Raw genomic sequence first — 22,124 nt, 5'->3', positions numbered from 1 at the left:
GTTTGTATATCCACACATGTTTTTGCCTAGCTAATGTAGAGTGTTGAGGATAGGTGTATTTAACATGGCTATTTATCTATGAGCAGCTATTAGGCTTATATATGAGGCCGCATGCATTACTCAGTGATGTTAACACTTAGTTAATTAACCTGCGACATACTGGAGGCTTCAACAGCTCCCCCCGAACACCAACAGACCTGCCCTTGAATTGCACATAACTCCTGTGCACAGAACACGACTCACAAACCACAAAACCACAATGACACATTGGTTCCTGCCAAAAGTCACCTCAAAGTGGCATAAAATCTAAAAATGGGCTTGAAAACATACAGATGCAGAAGTTGACCTTACCGGTCAGGAAAGCACCGTCTTTGTCCTCAAGGCACCTGAACGAGGTCATACTTCCACCCTTCCAAGATGGCAAATGACTTTAGAACAGAAAATAATGCCTTCCTTCTTTTGATGCTTTGATATTGGCCTGAGGTTATTAATATACAGTAATAAAGACTTTGAAGAGTGCATAGGCCATACCGTTTGCTAATATTCACAAAATAAAAAAATAAAAAACAATCAAAATAAAATATAAGGTCTAGGTTTACTTACTGCGCAACGTCAGGGATTGTTAGATCTTGTTGAATAATTTGATTGGTTCTCTTCCAAACACTGTAGACCAACAAACCTTTAGAATTCTATAGAAAAATAATAATATTAATAATGATAATGTTAGATAGGTCAATATTATGTGTTAAAAAAGGACCTCCCAATTATACCAGGTCTGTATACAATGCATAGCGTGGACTTACAAATACGCTGATTTTAATCGTTTCTTCTATAGGTGTCATGTAGTCATCCAATGTGAAGATTCTGAATTTGACTGTAATTTAAAACAGGAAAATTGTTAATTTTGACAGGAATGGTTTTGTAAAGTTTGTATTTTTTATTTAATTTTTTTAATCACTTAATGGGGAGTTTCCATGTGTGTTCTAATTTTACTCGAGACATTGTGCTTGAGCCAAATGAAAAATGGCTGTATACATTTCAGCTTTCCATTGGCTAAGTTTATTTTACTTGAGAAGACCTTTTCAATTGTGTTTTACTGCTCTTGCCAAATTGTTTTTCAAATGTCCATCGGTGGGGTGGCATAGTGTTAGTAGTTAGTAGTGAATAACATTTGAACTAATGTATCATACAACTTATTAAAGAAAAAAAAATGTAACCTGGTGGTATATAATGAAACTGTCCAGCCCAGTATTGCAGATCACCATGGCTGAAAACCTGTGGAGACGTAGGATTATAGATGTATGCTGGGCTGTTGGTTTCCATGTGAAAGTAGGCATGGATTTCCCGTGTTTTACGCCATACTCATGAGTAAATGAGATTTACTCTATCCCTCTCTGTGGATGATATTTTTGGCCACAAACCTGATCCTCTCAATATTCTTCCAAATGTGCATGCGCATCGCCACTTCACGTGTAAATAACCACACATGGAAACTCCCTCATTGCTTACCATGTTTTATGAAATACATAACTTTAAACATTAATTTCACTAATTATAACTAGGGTTTCTGATTTTAGGCTTTAACCTCTAAACACCATTTTATTTGCTGTTAACATTGACTGTATGTACTTGCTGGGATCCCAGTAAGAGGCTACAAAATATAAATAATCATTTTTACCTGGTCACCAGCTAACTAGCCTTCTGGTAATTGATAGGTCTATTTCATATACATTACCTTTTTCGTTTGGTGTGTAGATGGGTTTATCTGTCTGAATGAAAATATAACCCTTTCTGGTTGACAAGAGGATATTTGTTTTCCTTATGTGCCCAAGAATAAGTTGATCTCTTTCATATTTTGCATCAAAAAGAGCTGTACTCTGAGCTACAAGAGAGACATATGGTGACCTGTGGCGTTTGCCTTTTTCCAAGTTTTTGATTAATTTTGGATCCACCTACATGTAAAACAGAAACCATTTTAATGTAGAAGTCAAAGGTACATGGGGTTGTATAATAAATCAGAAACACCTTAAGGAAGGCCATGTGGGTCAAAAACGTTTTATTCAGTAGGTCCACACATGTGAAATAATTACTACTTGTTCTAATTTGATCAATCTGAAAATTAAACCAAAACCATACAAGTGGTCCACTATTTCAATGCCCCAGCCCGTGTACTATTACAAATTGTTAAAAACCTCAGTCAGTTGTTCAATGTTACAATTTTCATAACCTATTTTTAATCACATTCAAACAATAGTCTAATAATACAAACTGCTAACGATTGATTGTATAATTGTGTGTTATTGAAATTACAGTGTACCGATGCAAATAATTTACATATATACTCATTTTAATTAAAACACTTACTTAGTACACATAATAATAACAATTATAACATATTTCAACCATGTACTAAAAAATGTTTTTGACCCATATGGCCTTCTACACCTCCCATAACAAAATTAATACTCTGCAAGATGTTTCAATTGTTTTGGAGGGATACATGGCCTTTCTCAGTTATTGGCTTCTTATAGTTTAACCTCAGAATTTAGAATTGGGGTTGTTTTGAAGAAAGTACACAGGCATATTTTCTGAAAAAACAATGTTATAAAACTTGCAAGAAAAAAACTTAATTGCAGAAGGAGCAGTACTGTTGAAGCAGTAAGCTGAATACTGTTAAAAAAATTAATTGTTCCAACTGAAAATCTCTTTTATGTGTGATTCACTGCCTACAAATCTTTATGGAGGGAAGGAGGTTAGTGGTAAAAATGTGCAGATTATATATTTAATATTCATAATTGATAAATAAAAACATTTTAATTAAAACATAGACTCTGCACATGTGTGTGTGTGTTTGTTTGGTGGCTGGCGGCCATCTTGACTCAAGAGTGAAGGAAGAGCCTGGAGTCAAGATTGCCTCCGTTTGCACAGCCACAAAATGTAAATTGGTAAATAGTTTAATTGTTTCCTTGAAAAGTGTGGAATGTTTGAATGGGTTAATTGAAAAGTGTGGCATGTGGCCAGGAGGTGATGGATTGATTGATTGTCAGTCAACGCCTGGCCACAGGCTACAAAAAGAACAAAATACGTGTTTTTGGAGTGTGTGTAGGAGCGTGTGTAGGAGCGTGGAGAGGTCAGTGAAGGCGTCGCCAAACCTGAACAGTGTGAAAGAAAGAAAGAAAGAAAGAAAGAAAGAAAGAAAGAAAGAAAGAAAGAGTGCACTGTGATAGCTTAGCTTGGGTGCGGTTTTGTTTTTTTTGTTTTTGTAGTGTTTTGGATTTTGTGTTTAAACCTTTTGTTTGTTCCTGTTTTGTTTTGTGAATAATTAAAGTGTGCATGAAGCGCTAAACTGCAGTTACTGACTCTGGGTTTGCTATTCCTGCCGTTGACCAGCCTTGACCGCAACGTCACTCTACCATAACAATTTTCAGTGGTCATTTTTCAGTTATTCTAATTCAATGAACATCGTGCAGTTTGAAATCAACACATGCTAGCAAACGTATTTTCATTTAAACAGTAACTTCAATTGAAAACCTTTCTTTACCTAGTATAATACAAAAATAGTTATATGGAAGATTTACAGAATTGTTTTATTAGCTACAGCCACTTTAAAGTTGGACAACAACAGATGCAATATGATAGTGCAATTTTTTTACACCTCCTTTTTCTAACATCTGCAATCAATCTGCATGGAGTTCTGTTGCTATATAATTGCAATTTAATATAATTGCGAGTAGTACAAAAGCAGGTGGACTTAAGTACTTAAGATGAAAGTACACAAAATTACATGATTACTTCAGAACCAGGGATAATAAAAAAGGCACAAAAACAAGTCTGTTAGGTTTGTTTTGGGAGTACTCACCTTCAACTTCACAATTTCCTGATAGTTGTTTCTCTCATTGAGTGACAAATGAACTTTACTTGATAACACCTTTTGTTTGTTTATCTGATCCTCAAAGAAAAGCTCAACATTAACAGGATTCGTGGCTCCATGCACCTGAACTGACACAGTCTCGTCCACTCCAACATGAACAATGTTTGGAGCAGTGATTAAGCATCTAAAATGAGCAAAGATACATGTTAACTAAAAAGCTATAAGGTAAATAATTTGTTTTTCTTCACCGCCCCTTACCTTGTATGATGCTTACACTCATTGAGCGGTTCTTCATGCAGTTACTCAAATTCAGTTTGTTCTTTGTATGTACAGTACACACCTGTCAAGGTCCTTTCATCTGAGTCCAGGAGCTGCTTGTCTTAGATATATGTAAAATAGGATTTCTATATAATAGAAGTGTCTTCAAATAAGTGCCACCTACTGATCAGCGATTTTGAATCAAGTTTCCTTTTTTGATGGCAATAGATAGTGCTGCACTCACTAATAAAAAGACACTTCAGCTGATCCAGCCTACATTGCATATGTCTATGACAAGCAACTAGAGCCCCTGGACTCATAGTCAAAGCAGATTTATCAAGAGTAAATATTTGAAGAATTGTAAGATGAACCATGTCAGACTTAAGGGCATATTTTAAACCCTCCATGTTCTGAATATTTCATTTCTTACCTATTTAATATCTTATGATGCTTGTTCTCTGTTGTTGTTTCTGCTTAGATCATCATTAATGACCTAACTAATCAATGTCCTTCAATCATGGGAGCTTCTTCTAAAAAGACTAATCTACATCCCCTCTGAAACATGGATTTAATATTTACTAGCAATTGCCATAACTCATTATATAGCATGAATACTGTTTTCATGTAACATGATGTAATCATCAAATGCAGATATTTTTGGGGGCAATTTTACTGACCATGAAGTCTGGACAAGAAGCACACAGCAATGTCTCCCTGAGTTAGTCTGGATTCCTTTTTAATGCTAGGAGTATAGTGAACAAAGTTGATTACTTCCATGTATGGTTTAAATCCTGTCCCCCAACTTGTATTGCTATTACTGAAACTTGGAGTATTACCTTGTTTTAGTTGTAATGTAATTTAAATATAAATATCTGTATCTTTTAATATATGTGTATTGTATGCATATGTGTGTTTTTATTGATAATTTTTGTATTGATTATTATTGAGTATGGTTTACTTAGGTCTCTCTTTGTATTAGTGCTGCACTACTGAGATGTACCTGTGCTAGCCCTGTGGGCACAAAGTGAATTAATTAATACAATCAATTAAAATAAAAAGGTTGATGGTGTCTATTGAATCAATCTAAACAGCAGGGGATTCACAATACTTTGGAAGAAAATGCTTTTTCTCAATATCAAAATACACTCTAATGTCTGGCAGTACTGGACCTGTTTGTGGACACAGATTTCAGAACTTCTTATAAATCTCATGCCATTGTCTCAGCCATTCAAGTTCCGGTTATTATCTCACCAGTAGATGCCCTCTAAAGATAATGGGACTTCAGAATCTTGAAACACACCATACATTTTAAATAGCCTGAAGTGATCCACCCCAAAATACACATTTATTTTTTCCAAAAATAATACAACAAAACTTAGGACTAAGTGGACATACACTATTACATGCCAGTAAACCTCAAACACCATCATTTGTTTTGACCCAACACAGCTTTCTAAAGGTTGGCCGTAGGCTGTTAGATCATTCATTTTTTTCCCCTCTCCTTAATGTTTTTGAAAACTGTACAGAGAAACAGGCTTGTGTTGATTGACTTTAAAACTAAATAAATAAATATATAAATACTAAATCTCTGTAACATTTTACAAAAAATGCTATTCAAAGATATATTACTCAATTTTCATTCTTTTCTTGGGATAAAATGGATGTACTAGTTGCACTACTAGCTACTAAAACATAAGCATAGGTAGCATCAGGTAGATGCTGTATGAAGCTGCATTATACTCACAATGGCTTTTGTTCAGCTGCCGGTATCAGTGCAGAAATGCTAAGCAGCAGTATTAGAAAACGCATTTTGGTTCAACATTTACTGTTTCTCTTGCTCATTCGATCATATCCATGGATCTTCTAATAACCCAGCACTGGTAGCAACAGATAATCAAGCATTCTGTTTGTTTTAGATTATCTATTAATTTATTAACAAGATAACAGATCTTTAGTATGCCTCTGCTTAGTTTCATGCTTGTACGGTAGTCAAAAAAATCACTGAGGGAAATTTGAGGACTAAATTCAATGGATTCAAAGTTAATGAAATGTACCAACGTGGTGGTAGGGATCAAGGCAGCTATACCCGATACAGGTGGGTTGTTGGGTCAGTGAAGTTGGCTAAGGTTGATATTTGTCTTTTTGACTTAGGGGTTGACTTGATCAATCTATATATCTCAATATTTCTGATGAGCCTGGGAGAAATCAATGACAAATCTTTCTACAAATCATCCTTTTTAATGTCTCGTATGTAATGTGGTTTGTATCCACAGCTCTTATTAAAACAGTTCAAAAGGATAAACAAATACCTTTAAAAGTGGGAGTGTGAAGCGGTCCATAGTCCAGAAATATATTTGGTTTAAATTGGCACAATAATAGATATTTTGGGAAAAGTATCACATGATGTCCCAGAAATCAGTTAAACTTTTCAGCTTTGTCAATTATGAACTAGGTTGCAAAACACTTTACCTTTTTTTCCCCCAACCATTAAATAGCATACAATAAAGGACCCTGTCTTTTTTTTTTATTATGACACAAATTTACAACAAACCTCTCGACTTTTTGGCATTCTTTTTTTGGATACCGAGTGCCATTGGCCCGTCTGTTGTTTGTTCTAAAGTTGTGCAATAAACGTTTCTAAACAAGACTTACAACTGGGTTACAGGAGGTATGGAAGTGTATTTTATCTCTGTAAAATGACAATTCTTAGATTTGTCTGTTGAATGATACATTTTGACCCAATGAACGGTGTTAAATCGTACCAAATTGGCACTATCCTAGATTGGAACGCTCATTTCCAAAATCTAAAAATGTACAGTACGATGACGGTATGATTACATCAAAATTGTAGAAAAATAGTTCTATTCTGCATGCCAAGTCATTGGAAACATTGATACAGATCGAGAATACACTTGTCATACACAATGTGGGATTTACCCTAGAAATACATACAATTACTTACAGCTTTGCCCTAATCTAGCTAATGTAACAACCATCTAGTCTGTATATAACAATTAGAGATACACAAAATCAAGTCCAGGTTCAGAAATATTTGTAGTATTTGGGATAAATAGGTAAATAGCAAACAGCATGTTGTTTGGAAGCAGATAACTTGTTTGTTGAGCTGATTGCCAGTTATGGGGTGCTGGAATGGACAGACGCAGTAGTCTGATTATGGGCATTTTTAATGGACCACCGGGGATTTATATATTGAACCACAATGAGTGGTATTGCAGTAATAATAACATTGGAGACATGAGGATGTAAAGCATGACAAATCATATTGGGATAATAGTGTGTTGTGTAACTCCTGCTGGACTGTGATACAGAATGGTACGTTACTGTTGATTTCAGAACCACTTACAAACAAAATACTCAAGGTGATTACATATATTTTTAAAAATGATTTTAATTGAGTTTAGTCTGGGGAAAGACTTATTTACAGAAAATGTGGGTATTTCTAGTCACAAGTACTTCAGTCAATATAAAAGCTCTATAAAACTTGAAAAGCAACATATTGTAGAAAGAAAAACAAACTTGTGATAATTCATCATACGATAGCTGTACGTCATACCACTCAATTACAGGTCATACTGTGCAACCAGCAATCTAATGGGCGCCAATGAAGGGCAGCTACTTACTTCAAGACACAGCTGATGCAGGGGTCTATAACATACTATACACATTGAAATTGTACTTTAACTAACTATGGATCCAGATTGCTGAATCACTGCTTAAAAAATAAAAGACCACACATTAATCATAAGTAGATCTCAAAATACAGCGGGATATATTCCACTGATCTAAACAGACGCAGATCTAAACATAACTGTAAGGTTCATATTTTAATGATTTAAAAGACAGTGGTATTTAGATCTGCCTATGTTTAGATCAGTTAAATAAACAGCTATCCTGTGAAAGTTCACTGCTAGTCAAATGGATCATAGCATTCCTTTTGTAAAGCACCTAATAGGACAACTCTAAAGGCAGGGAATGACCACAAATATACAGTCAACATAGTAAATTGCCAATATGCAAGACAGGTGGTCTTACCTTGTAAAAAAATATTTACACAGGGATTCAGCTGAGTGGTCACTATAGACCCATGATTCTTCTTTGCAGGACGAGGGTTTTGACTGACATTAATATGAATTCCATACATACTGGAATGTTTAACTCTATACACACTCAGCAAACACCAAAATGTGATCGCTGACTTGACATCTCCAAGCTGAAAACAATTAAAAAGGTCTAACTAAGCAAACGATTAGTTGAACTACGTGTTCAATAACTGAGAGCTCAGCTGGAACAAAAACCATAAGACCTTGGGGTCCCGAGGACCTGGTTCCGGAAGCCCTGCTTTACACAAAGCTTTTATCGCCCTGACAACACCTGATGCTTGCAAGCCACTTTTTTGACTTGTGGTGTATTTGGGCTCATTCGATCAAGCCGATTTATCGGCTACTGGTGTTTACTGGTAAACCTTGTGGTTTGTGGAACAAAATAATTGTGGTTTTTATACTTGACTCACTTTAGAGACAGAAAATCAGCAGATATTTGTTTTTCTTACTGAACAGGTATCCATAGCTTATGTAAATACAGGCATGTGACAAAGAGAGAATGAATTCTTGTTTTAGATCTCCCTTCCGACCGGTGAGGGCTGTGGAGAGGAGGAACAGGCAGAGCCACGGTGCGCAACGTCATCAACCCAAACGGGGAGCGCTGTGGCAATCGCGCATTGGTCAACGGCGATTGCCCACGCTGCCCAATGGGAGCGGGACGGAGCGTACAAAAGGGGGCGTGGCCTTGGGCTCTGTTCCTTCTGGCAAGGTACAGTGCATGAGAGAGAGAGAGAGAGAGAGAGAAACCGAGCAGAGAAACAGAGGAAGGGATTTGGATAGCAGGTTCTTTGCTATTTTGGATTTGTGTGCTAACCCTTCTGCACTTTGTATTTTTAGAGCACTAACGGGACGCTCCGGGAGTACGCCGCAGGAGCGACAACCCGGAAGTGCTGGGTTTATTACCCCCCCCCCCCCCCCCCCCTGTGTTTTGGATCACAAGAGGAAGACGGATTGGTTTTTGTTGTTTGTTTATTTTTGGGACTGCAACCCCTTTTTCCCTTTGTTTAGTCGGGTTACACATCGCTGTGTATCCCGGCGTTATTATAATTATTAGTTTAGCAGGTTACACATTGCTGTGTATCCGGGCGTCATTATTGTTGGTTTTCTTTGTGTGGCAAAATAAAACCAAGGCGCTTAACGGCATAACGGACTGGAGTCTCTTGATTTACACCACATTACGCCTGTCCTAACATACCCACTCAGCTACCTGTCACAAGGCATTAGGAGGAAAAGTCTGTTTTTTTCCCCCACTTGGGGAAAGTAACACAATATCTACCATCGAACACACGAGTGGTATGTGGAATGACTTTGATTATAATTAATCTTGCAGTCAGTTCTGTCTTATTTCATCTAATGGTAATGACAAATTTTCATACGACTACCAATATCATTTTTGCCAGGGCTGAAAAACGGACACACAGGGCCATCAAAGTATTGTCTAAAGGTGTAAAGATGTTTCATGAGAATAGCATCATAAAAAGACAACAGCCCTGCATCGTAGTCAAGGAACATTCCAACTCTGGAGATAGACCAGTCTTGCTTTATGAACACTCTTTGTTCATCATTGGCATACATCTCATCCTGAAGACAGATGCTCCAGTATCCATCATAAGGACTGAGATTGACATAACCTTTACGGTTGCTGTCAATATCCGTCAAACCTAGATACCAGACCCCTTTACCCTTCACATCTACTTCCCAGTAATGTTTGCCGGATGTGTATTCCGTGGTGGCCAGTACACCCAGAAAGCGGGTAAATTTCTGTGGCAAATCAGGCTCAAGCACACGGCCCCTTGATTCTTCCATGGTGGTGTTATACTCTGAAATAATGAGGTTAGGATGAGCAGTATCTTGATCAAGAACAAGATTTTCAGGAGCTGGAATAAAGCAGAAAGAGAAGAACACATTTGCAGAAATGCATTTTCATAATGGTGCACCTATGTTAAATTACCAGAGATTATAGGAGCCTTTTAATTATATATATATATATATATAAAGAAGTTTTTACAATATCAAGTTCTGAATTGTATAGTAAAAATCAGGCAAGTACAATAATTTGAATGTAAATTACTGCAGTATGAATCAATAAACAAATTAAGGAATTGTACAATATATGCATAGAAATACCTTTAAAAATGCAGGTGTCAATTACTACAAATGACTCTGTTCTGCAAGTAGTTATTTTAATTATTTTAAGTTCTTCAATTACTTTTCAATTAGCTCTAATCTGGAATGAATGAATGAATGAATGAATGAATGAATAAATAAATAAATAAATAAACTGAGGTTTAGGCATCTAGGAATGCCAAAAACCTTTAGACATGGTCTAAAATTCTACAGATTTTCAAGAAATGTTAAGCACTGTTAGGAAAACTTAGGTTTTTCAAACATAATATAGAGTGCTCCCATGTTACTTTGCTAACTTATAAAGATTAGTACCTAAAATATTAAACTTCAAAATAAATAAATGTGAAAAACCAATATCTTTGGTTTACATTTACTTCCCAATGTGTAATATATTCAATAATCAACAGATTTATGTTAAAAGTACCTGGTCTTAAAACACTCAACATTCTCTTCCATAGCATGATTTGCACAGGCCCTGAAAAGTCTTCCCAGTTTGGTTCACTCGTAGATGGGTGCAGATGACTCAGGTCCTGAAGGGGTCTACGGTGGAATAAAGATATATTATTTATACAAATCAATTAAAGAAAGAAAATGTACTTTAAAAAAAAAAAAAGAAAGAGAAAGATTATGAAACAAACAAAACACTTGCCTGGAAACAATCTTCTGCATAACCTAGAGGGTAAAAACAAGGAAAAACTGGACATTACTGTATATGTTAAGGTTTGCTTTCCTCTAATAAACTGCTAACATAATTAAATAAAATATTGATATACATGAAGGCACACTCGATAAATGCACTGCTACAAAAAAAAACACCACATACAAACTGTATTCAAGTGATCACTGCATTACTTATACTGCAAGCCATATTAACTGCTCCACAGGCACCTCTAAAAGGTGTCACTTAATTTTTTTTGCCAAGCACAATTTAAGCCAAGGTATTTGTGGAATTGTTCTTAAATATTGTAGATTACTCAGCCAATCAGGTCCACAAATGTAAGCATGGCACTGGTATATACTTTTAACATGGCTTTTATGTAACAAGCTTATTTATTATGTACAATGCTTAAATGAGCATAGGTCACTACAAAATGAAAAAGAAAATACAAAAATACCTCAAAGGACGGCTGACTGAGATTGCCCTGGATTTCTGTGATCTCTTTTTCCATCTCAGTTATCAGATTTTCCAGCCTCTGGATGTTGTTTTCTACTATGGAGAGCGCTGTTTGTTCCTCACTATCTAGCTTTTCCAATAGTTCATCTTTTTCATCCAGCAGGAACTGAATAAGCTGTCCAACACTGGCCTCAATACTTTCCTTCAGCTGCAATTTCTTCATCTGTTAAAATTTACACATATTCACACACTGCCCGGAATATACCATTATGTATTCATCTTAAACTGGTGTGTCCAATATGTAGCTGTTACTGCCCTATGCTATTAACCAAAGTACCTGTGACATGGCTTGCATCTTACTGTTTTACGCCCCTTGTCTATGGAATTCCCTTCCACTTTGAATCTGTTCTTGCAAATAATTTGCACTGTTAGATGATGCAGTTTAATGGGCTATAATACACATTGTAGTTGGGTGCGCTTAAAAAAAGAAGTAGTCAGACCTAGTTTTTCCCATGGCATCATGACATTTACCTTGTGGTCTGACATACTTCAAACTGCTAGTCTTCCGACTGTCACATTAATTACTAATTAAACACTGTTAAAGCCAAAGGTATTACAACATCTTCATTTTTACTGACTTCTAGTGACCACAGTATTCTTCACTCGCAAAATATTTTCTTGCATTGTTTTTGCAGTCACCCCATAAAACCAAAAATGTATAAAGAACATATGTCCATAGACTGACTGTGTTGAAACGACAGGAATTTTAAAGTGCTTTCCTAACAGTATCTTCACATGCATTTTCAGTTCAGTTTTCCCTTGCATTGAACAAAGATACTTAAAAGTCTGAATGCAGGAAACAGAAAATATTTAACCCCTGTACCTGAATATTTAAACGAGTTTCCACATCTTCGTTCTTCACTTTCGTACAACAGATTTTATCATCATTCAGGTTAGTGAGTCTACATCGAAGATCGTCCTTGACAAAATACAAAATTGGACATTTAACAATATTTATTAGATAACAGAAACTCCTTAAAGTTATCTTCAAGATTTAAAAGAAATTACAGCACCGAGTGTTTATTTTTTAAAATGTGTAAAGAGTACCAGTGTCAAAGAACTCCGAATCTGATCAGCAATAATCTCAGGGTAACATTAGGTAATTCAAGAGCAGTGCTACTCCAGGCATTGGAAACCAGTAGCTAGTATACAATAGGCCTAACTACTCCATGGGAATTGAAGTTAGGGACTTACGCTGTATTGGTCACTTAAGTAAACTGGCTATATAATCGTTCAACAAAATGGAAAAATGAACAAACTATTTGACGTTACCTTTAAGTCTTCAATAACCTCAGGCAGAGGAGCAACTTCATGATGCCTATAAAACAAAAAATAAGCCTTCTGTTGCAGGGAAATGAGAGAAATATATCCATCATATTGTTCTCTCATCTTGAGAAATTGTTATCCAACTATGAGCCTCTTGGTACAGTGAAAGGCAACATGGGTTTGGCTATGATTAATATTTGATTACATTTTACATACATTAGCCTTGAGGAAAAGTATTTTTGTCTACTAATTTCAGATTCTGTTCATTTTCTCAAATGCAATAGCACATAAGCAAAAAGACATTCTTAATGCTGAAAAATGTAATCATGTTTTTAATGCAGTGCACACATGGCTGAGTGATTGCATACTTCTGGCTCAAAGTGAGATGCTCAGTTGACTAAGTTTGGTGTTCATAACTCTGAGGTTCTAATGTAGTTTTATGATATAGCAGAATTGCAAATCTTTATACTTTTGTTAGATTTAGCAAGGAATTGTGAAGCATGTAATTGAAACAGGAAAGTGAAAATAGTTTTCATATTTAACTTCAACCAGATATTGTCTTGTGGTCTGGATCAGCACGCCTTGTTCACCTGGTAGAGTTAACAGTGCCATGGGAGGACGCTGTAGATGAGGCGTATGAGAGGAAGAAACTGCGGTATGCTCAACTAGCCACTGAAGCGGAACAGCGAGGATGGAGAGTTCGGGTTTACCCAGTGGAAGTGGGTTGTCGAGGATTTGTGGCACACTCTACAACCCGGTTTCTCAGAGACGTCGGATTCAGTGGCCAAGAGTTGCGTCGCACAGTGAAGAACTTATCTGAAGCAGCAGAGAGGAGCAGCAACTGGCTGTGGTTGAGACGGAAAGATTCTGGCTGGGGACAGGTAAGTAAGCTGGGCTGAGTTGAGTGGGGGACGGAGGGGGGTGATGCTGGGACGCCAGAATCACCGTCGAGCCCTCTTGAGGTGTCGTGGGCTAGTCGACGAAACACTGAGGATGGAAGGTGCCCACTTGAAAACCCCAGAGATGTACCCTACTTAGCTCAATCCAGACGGTTGTCATGCTGATGCGCTGGGGAGGCCGCACTTTGGTTGATCCCCGGAGCCAGCATCGCAGCCGTTGTGTGTGCTGATGCGCCAGGGAGGCAAAATAAGCTAATCCCTGGAGCCAGCATTACACTTCAGCCATTAACACCAGACAGAAGGATATCTACATCATCATATGGAAGGAAACGTAAATGGATGGAGACGCATATGGATCACATTAGTTTACTGTAAAGCTACGTCTTAGTTGGTGCTTATCTTGGCGAGAGCCGAGTTCAAATCAGCATGAAGTTTTAACATCTACTCTCGTGTAATGGAAATCGTAGTATATTTTACTTAGGTATTGTATTAATTTATAGCAATGTATATGACTGATTAACCTACTAAGTTTGATTTGTTGTCTGAGCAAAATAAATAAATAAATCTAGCAAAACATCAGATTTTTGTCTCCAGTGTATTATTAGAAGGGCCTGGGAATTTAGATCCAGTAGAGTTTAAAGGGGCTGATGTAATTTTTAAATGAGTAACACATTGGATTTATTACAGAAATAAATATAAACATTTAGAAGTGCAAATGTCTATATTTTCTTTATTTATCATCAGATATATTTTTTAGGAAAAATTAGCAATGAAGCCGCCAGTAAGTGATGGTGGCCACACACTGCTGAGACCACCACAAAATGTGTTTGGGAACCACAGCAATCTATAAACACTGATCTTCCTGTAACTACTTAATGACATAAGTCTTTGTCGTGGTTTTACTTGAATAATAAAAATATTTTCTTCTAACAATATATCTGCAGTCAAATACAGAACAGCGCTTAAATACAAAAGGACCAGGTTTAAACCTCCAGCTCACAGGAACACAATTCCACACAAAGCCCCTGAGATAATGTCAACAAACTGGTCATAAACTACTTTATTTCCTCTCCCTCCAAAATTCCTACCCTCTTCAAAGCATACGCCCCCACCCAATTGGTTTAAGTCCTGACCTTGCAACACCAAGCACAAGTCTCTCCTGCAACAGTTCCTCTAAAATGGCTTTTTACTTTTTTAGCATGTGTATTTGAACAATTACAGTAAGAGTGTCCCAAGATATAAGGCAACTTTAACCCTTTGCTTACAATAGCTACCCGTGTTGTAAATACCTAATGTCTCCTCTCTTGCTATGTATCAACTTATTAGTCAAATGGGGTAAATTGTCACACTTTCAGTTTATTTTTCAGTATTACATTTATCAAACTTGGACCCGAATGTCAAGATGTGCAACATTAATGCACAAACTACAAAGGTATGCAAGATTCTTTCAGACACATTCCTGGTATGTCAATTTTGAAGAAGGGGGTTTTAGTTTGTGCGTGATTGATGTTAATGTTAGTTACAGAATACTGTTTTCCTAAAAAAAAACAAAAAAAAAACCTAAAAACAGGACAGGGTGCAGTCCAAGTCACGTCTCCAACAAAATAGGTATCTTTATCTGGATGCAAAATTGACTTCGTTTTTTAAATTATTATTACTTAAACCATTATACGTAAACAAAACTTGCACTAAAGCTTACTTGTGAGCTCTGGATTCCCGGCATATCACACAAATGAGCTTGTTGTCTGTCTTGCAGAAAAGCTTAAGCTCTTCACGGTGTTTTTCACATCGTCCTTCCTCCTTGGGCTGGGGTACGGCTGCTTTGGTTTGTTTGGGTTTAAAGTATTCCAGGTCATCTAGCTTGTCCACCAAGTTCCGAACCAAATAATTCTTGGTGAAACTCATGCTGGGAAAGGACTGACGGTGTGATTTGAAAGAAAAACAAAAGCTGTCAATAATGTGTTTATTTAAAATTTCACAAGTAATGCACTAATAAAACATCATATTGTTAATGTAACGGGATGTCGGCTAACGAGCAAGAGTGACGCAATGTATCCAGTTCGTTTTTTCAAAGATGAAAGCTTTTCACCTAGGTAAATTTATTATTATTTGTTTATTTAGCAGACACTGTTATCCAAGGCGGCTTACAGAGACTAGGGTGTGTGAACTATGCATCAGCTGCAGAGTCACTTACAATTACATCTCACCCGAAAAACAGAGCACAAGGAGGTTAAGTGACTTGCTCAGGGTCACTCAATGAGTCAGTAGCTGAGGTGGGATTTGAACCAGGGACGTCCTGGTTATAAGCCCGTTTATTTAACCACTTTAACCACTGGACCACACAGCCTAAATTACTGCTCAAGGCTTTTTCTCATTCACATTCTTGTATTTTCTGCTAGGAATTCCAATCAATTCTACAAAGTTAGAATGCTGGTGTTAAACTCAAACGTACGTTAATGAAAAGAAATGTCGAACTTTACACAGACCGACATACTTTATAGATGATCTAAATAATCTCTCTCTCTCTCTCTCTCTAAATAATATATATATATATATATATATATATATATATATATATATATATATATATATTTCGCATATATATATTTCGGATGTGATCATTGAAACCATATACATTTACAGCATTTGTGTGTGTACGCACCCGTCTGCACTCAGGGCACTTGTAACCCTGGCCATTGCTGCCATTCTCCTGCCAGTGAATGAGAATGCAATCTCTACAGAAGTTGTGTCCGCATTGTAAAATAACAGGATCGTCAAAAAAGTCAAGGCAAATTGCACAAGTCAATTCTTTCTGAAGTTCCCCTGTCTCTCCCGAAGCCGCTGCAGCCATGATAAACAACTCAACCTGTGCTGACAAACAGGAAGTGAACAGCATGTGTGGAATTGTGGGATTGCTTCGACTAGCGGGAGAAAACAGCCTGGCAGAGCATCCAACCGGGTAGCGGCAGACCTCAACGTCATCAAGCGTAGCCGTACTATGGTATGTGCTATGCGTCAAAGCACATTAACATTTTTAAAATTATTTTTAGAGCGCATTCCATCTATACATGTAGATGATTAGTGCCCTCTGTCGGTAGTCATTAGTCTCTTTTTTTTTCAATATCGTCTTCATGATTTATCATCTATAATATTCCTGCTTTTCCTGTTTCCGTAATATATTAAGTTATTGTGTTTTCTCTTTCTCATCTCCCTTCCTCTTTCACTTTTCCCAACAAGCTATTAATTCTTAGGTCATATATCCCAGGTTCATCAACGTCCTGCTCAAGTTCTGTCTTTGTTCTTCAAATTTCACACTCTTGTATAATGCGCCGCCGTGTCTGGAATTTTACACTTCTCATATCACTCATGTATTTATCGACTCTAAATAAATGATCATTCAAAGCAGTATGGCCAATCCTTAACCTATCCAAAGACCTTTCCTCTTTCCTGCCCGACTCCTGATTTAACCAACTATTATTAACGTCTTTCTGAATATTATAATAAAACCTTCCTTTTATACTTTTATCCCATCTCTCCTGCCATTCTTTTACTATTTTTTTTTTTACGAAAACTTCCATTTCCCGATATCCCAGAGGAATCACCACATCAAACTTCTCCATTTTAAACCCATGTTTTGCTGCTAGATCTACCATTTCATTGCCCAGCATTACAGAATGCCCAGGAATCCATATTAACCTAACTTCAATCCCCTTTATTGTACAATCCTTGTATCTTTAACATTAACATTGTTGCAGCACCGGGTCAAAGCAAACCGAAACATGATTAATTACATATGAAAGAACTACATGCAAATTCTATGAACAACATTTACTTTAAGAAAACGTGTTCATATTCTTTATCTTAAACCAATGCAGCCATTAATTTTAATTCTAAATTTTAAAAGCTTTATTAGATAAACTCGGCTGGTATTAGCAAAGAAAAAAATAATCTTGTGTAAATCAAAGGAATGCAAAACATGTGTCATCCTCTTTTGGTGGGTTCTTTGCAGAGGTGAAGGGTCTTTGTGATTTGTGATTTAAAAAAGAAAGAGTTAGAGAAAGCCGCTGCATATGTAAACATGTGCCTTTTCTTGATACTAAAGGTTTTGTATTAATGTGTGTGTGTAATAAAACTAGCAAGAAGTTCTTGCAAGTCTAAATAGAGAAAAAACCTAGCCTGGGTACCAGGAATATCTTGTTAGGCTTTAACTACACTTGAGTAGGCAGGGACACTGCACAGGTATAAACACTTGGAAAATGTTAAATGTAATCTGTCTTTTTAAGTGTTATTTCATTATTTACAATCTTTGCCTTTGCTTAATTTATCTTCTTTACTGCAGGTTGGGTTGCTTTTTATCATCAATAACTATTTACTGTATTAGTTTTGCATACATCTGATGCACTAATGATCCAATTGTTATGAGACTCAGCACAAGTGTATCAATACAGGGATAAGGCACCCATGTCTGTTCAACTGTCAATGTTTTTACATCACAAAGTGTGTGATAAAAACCCTTTTTGAGACTATCTGTCAGTCATTGGCAAAAGACTTTAAGACATACTGCAGGAGGTTCAATAAAATGTTTTACATAGCATCTGCTCTGTCTCATAAAGAAAACAATATGAACTGCTTGTATGGAAAAAAAGTTTATTTTTTAATTTTTTTATTGCAGACCACAATCAGTTTGTGCTTGGAGGTCCATGTTACAAATAATTACAGTACATATTCAGCATCGTAACACTGACCACTCCCCAAAACAGCCAAACAAATATTCCTGTTTTAAATATATATATTTTTATACATAATATGAGAAACAAAAATGTGTAAAAGACTTACAAAAACTACCTGATATTACAGAAATGGACCTAAACACATGTATCAGGGTTGAATATATTTGAGTACGAAAACAAAACCAAAAGAAAACAAAATGACAGTGTCTCAAGTACTTACAATAATGAAATGCTAAAATGTATAAGGATTTTATACTATGAATACAAATGGTTATAATGTACTGAAGATTGCATGGCACTCCTATTTCTTAATAGGAAATGTGACATGTTATGCAAAGACACATTTAATACACAAGATGCCCCAAACGGCAATAATAAAACAGTAAATATATATATTTTAAAACATACTTGCTAACGACTGCTACTTGGGAAACTACTTCAAAGCATTTCATAAGAATTTGTCTACAAATGTAAAACAGTGGCTTAAACAGAGAGGATACTTCTTAATTTACATTTCAGGACTAATTTAGCAGTATAACGCAGCTGTAAATTCCATTTCCCTTTTTTTAAGTTCACCCATACTTTAGTTAACACATCAAATACAACACCTTTTGGGCCTATCCACAAAGCTCTAAGAACTGTTTAAACACCATTTTGATTTATTAGCTAAATGGTGCCACATTTCTTGAACTGTTTTCAGTTGATTTAGACAGGTTAATAATTTAAATCTCATTTTTCACAGCAGTGTTTAACTGAACACAAGAAAATGTTCCTTAAAATAGTCCCTAAGGTTTTGGATTCATCTGACTTACTGTTATTGTTAAGTTTCTTTCCAGTTTTGTTTCTTTACTTCAAGCAGTTGTGACACTGCTACTCAGTGTTCTGTGAACTATAGCTTTATATTGACAGAACCACTTGAAGTAAAAACTCTTCTGAATAACCTTTGCTCCCGAAATGGAATTAAATGACATGGGTTCTGTTGTTGATCTGAAACCATGCTAACTCTCTATGATTCAAAATGACAGGGCTGCAGATAATACATATAAACTAGACCTAAATGGTCAAACTTGTACTGTCAGTATACAATTGTTTTGACAAAATGTCTTAATTGGTTTCTATCTGCTTTTCTTCTTGAGTTGAGCAGATCTTTTGTCCTATAGTTAGTAGGGCATCCATAATATTAAACTCTCATAAGTGGTAAATTAAGGGCTTTTCTAAACTAGCAATATAAAGGGATATCTAATGGGCCTGTTACTGCATTTCAGTAGAACAGCTGTCTGGATGTTAAATCTCACGGTACACCAGCAGTCACACAGCACCTGGAATCAAAGAATCAGTGCTTCATTTGTAATCACAATATTCTAGTTAATATAAAAATACCAATAAAAGAGTTTCAAAAATACAAATCCTTGGCCATATACTGTACACCTATGTCATACATACCTAGGAAAGGCACCACAGTTGTGTAATAATGTTTCTTTCAATGCCTTACCTTGTTATGTACACAAGCCAGAGTATTCTTTACTAAGTAATTTTGCAGCAGATAATGAGGTATGAAATCCTCATACAGTTTTGCAAAAATCCATTCCTGCTTTAACACATGCACTACAACATACAATCTAGCATTGTTCTTAAAAAAACAAAAAGCAGCACACATGCACAAATAGTACACACAATATGGACTGGTATGGAAATGTAGACTGGATCTGAGCATACTGTCGCTTGGCATAACTGAGAATATATCAGTGCTGCTGACTAAAGAGTACAGACTTAATGGAAAACCAACTTTTGGTTTGTTTAAGATAAGGTGCAATGATTACACATATAAATCAATGAATGTTTTTGTTACCCTGTTACAGTACATGATCTCCTCACGATGCCTTTTCCATAAAAGTGTCCAGAAAATTTGGATCTGACTTACCGGTATATCAATTGCAATGCAACAACAACCAAAAAAAAAGCTAATTTAGCTGCAATTACAGTTAAGGCCACTGGATGTCACTCTAGTCTTTGAAAAAAAAATCCCAGGCAAACAAAATAAATTAAACTTAAGTATAAAAATCTTAAGAACTCTGACAACTTTGACACCTAAACTTACAAGTACTATAATAGGCCTTACATGGCAGTATCTTAGGCTCTATCCAAAAATGTGTATTGTATTATCATAATGGTGTCAACATTATAAATGTATAACATAAATATAATAATTTATTCTTAATACTAAGTAGAGCACACATTTCTCAGATATACTGCTAATGGGCAATTGCATATTAATGTGAAAAGAAGCACCTTCCCTTCATTGACTTTTATTCATAATCATTGCCCCTTGAACATCAGCATTGAAACAAATGAATTGATCTCCACTTCCAATGAAAAAGGAAACCATTAGCACCTATGGATAACATTCTTTGAGGAAACTCGAAAACTAAAAAAATAAAACAAAACCTTAAGGAAAGTCAAGTGCCTCTTGACTTATTACAGTGTCAAGAGTCTTTCTATCCGTAAGAGGCAGCAATTCAAGTGCTGCACCTTTTCAAGTACAGTAGTGTCAGAGCCACATGATATGTGATGGAGGTGAAGGTAATGTTTTTAAAAATGTTTGCATTAAAGAAACAGTTACAAGTTCATTGCTTGAGGCACTTGTAAAGTTGAATTTGAAATCTCCAGTAGTCCTAGTTGTAAATGTGTATATGTATACATGTGTGTGTGAAATCAAACTTCTGAACTGTCACTACTCTGATAACTATGTGACATCATTGGCTCTGTGCTGGCAGAACCCTTGGGTGTGTCCTTTTTCTTCGACTTCTGCCTGCGTTTCAGTAGCAGGATGATGATAACGATGAGGCAGATAGTGAGCAGCAAGCCCGCTAGCCCCCCAACTATAGTGACCAGGTTGTCCTCAGACTCTTTGTTGTGCAGCTCTCGGGGGATAATGCCTTCCTCAAAGTCTTCTCTTTGAGGATGCAGTTTCTTGTTACTGCGATCAAGTGCGATGTGCTGTATGTTGGTACCCCTGTTGTTTTCCACACCAATGTCCTGTGCGATAGCTGGAGCCCCTCTGGTGGCTCTCTTGGAACGAGGCTGCGCCACAGCATGTAGATCACGGCTCTGCACAACAGAGTGGTACTGATACTCCAGGCTCCTCTTGCCAATGCCTCGGTTAGAGTTTTCTCTTGAACGCACTGTGTAAATGGTATGGATATACCACTCCCGGCCAGCAGCTACCTACAAGACAAAACAAATGCATGTATTCATTCATTTCTATTATACATATTTGTTGTTACAGCATATTAAACAAACCCAGTAAGTTAATTTATGAGCGCCACATTGTTTTGTAACATGACCAGTTTGATTTAACTTTTAAAACGTTGGTTGAAACCAAATAGGCCACTTTTGATGCTGCTTTGCAGAAAGGTTTTATAAGTTTAAAATGTATTCTTACCATAGTCTGAGGAAAAGTAATTGGTTCATTGTGCATTAGACACATATATGCAGAGAAACCTATGAAGATCATTCATATTAAGAACTCTGAGGGAATCAGCTGTTCTTTTCAATGGTGTTCTGCAGCAAGCTTGTAGATGGAACCCACATGGGAACACAAGGATGCAGTTTTAAAACCGTAAATGTTCCCTGTTGGATATTCCAGTAATGCCAAACACTGTTTGCTGAGATTTATTT

The 22,124-nt window shown here is 36.4% G+C and overlaps 3 protein-coding genes across 3 annotated transcripts in view; all 3 read right to left on the bottom strand.

Moving 5' to 3' along the window:
- Positions 1 to 6,920, bottom strand: part of c4 (complement component 4) — a 36,277-nt gene extending 29,357 nt beyond the window's left edge. Inside the window, exons 1-5 of the mRNA XM_059031253.1 lie at positions 5,874 to 6,920; positions 3,860 to 4,055; positions 1,736 to 1,952; positions 804 to 874; positions 604 to 689 (exon numbers count right to left, since the gene is read on the bottom strand). Of these exons, the coding sequence (XP_058887236.1) occupies positions 604 to 689; positions 804 to 874; positions 1,736 to 1,952; positions 3,860 to 4,055; positions 5,874 to 5,938 (635 nt within the window). The 5' untranslated portion in view covers positions 5,939 to 6,920. The remainder of the gene's footprint in view (positions 1 to 603; positions 690 to 803; positions 875 to 1,735; positions 1,953 to 3,859; positions 4,056 to 5,873) is intronic.
- A 2,240-nt stretch (positions 6,921 to 9,160) lies between these two features.
- LOC117405440 (zinc-binding protein A33-like) lies at positions 9,161 to 16,626 on the bottom strand. The gene is made up of 8 exons (XM_034008505.3): positions 16,379 to 16,626; positions 15,416 to 15,633; positions 12,824 to 12,869; positions 12,375 to 12,470; positions 11,493 to 11,714; positions 11,027 to 11,049; positions 10,802 to 10,917; positions 9,161 to 10,127 (listed from the first exon to the last, which is right to left on the bottom strand). Exons 1-8 carry the CDS (start codon positions 16,610 to 16,612, stop codon positions 9,601 to 9,603), a joined length of 1,482 nt encoding a protein of 493 aa, XP_033864396.3. The 5' UTR covers positions 16,613 to 16,626; the 3' UTR covers positions 9,161 to 9,600.
- Positions 16,627 to 18,346: 1,720 nt separating this feature from the next.
- The window catches only part of LOC117405959 (FRAS1-related extracellular matrix protein 2-like), a 96,716-nt gene continuing 92,938 nt past the window's right edge, over positions 18,347 to 22,124 (bottom strand). The window contains exon 24 of the mRNA XM_059031252.1: positions 18,347 to 21,671. Coding sequence (XP_058887235.1) covers positions 21,159 to 21,671 — 513 coding nt within the window. The 3' untranslated portion in view covers positions 18,347 to 21,158. The remainder of the gene's footprint in view (positions 21,672 to 22,124) is intronic.

This window comes from Acipenser ruthenus, chromosome 9 (genome assembly GCF_902713425.1).
Source record: "Acipenser ruthenus chromosome 9, fAciRut3.2 maternal haplotype, whole genome shotgun sequence".
Lineage (NCBI taxonomy): Eukaryota > Metazoa > Chordata > Actinopteri > Acipenseriformes > Acipenseridae > Acipenser > Acipenser ruthenus.
This window is presented reverse-complemented; position numbering and strand designations above follow the sequence as displayed.

Excerpts from the sequence above, each read along its gene's own strand:
- LOC117405440 (XM_034008505.3), bottom strand. The coding sequence starts at position 16,612 with ATGCTGTTCACTTCCTGTTTGTCAGCACAGGTTGAGTTGTTTATCATG. Across the intron at positions 15,634-16,378 it reads AGTGCCCTGAGTGCAGACGG|TCCTTTCCCAGCATGAGTTT; the intron begins GTGCGTACACAC and ends TCACACCGTCAG. Across the intron at positions 11,050-11,492 it reads TCAGTCAGCCGTCCTTTGAG|GTTATGCAGAAGATTGTTTC; the intron begins GTATTTTTGTAT and ends TTTACCCTCTAG.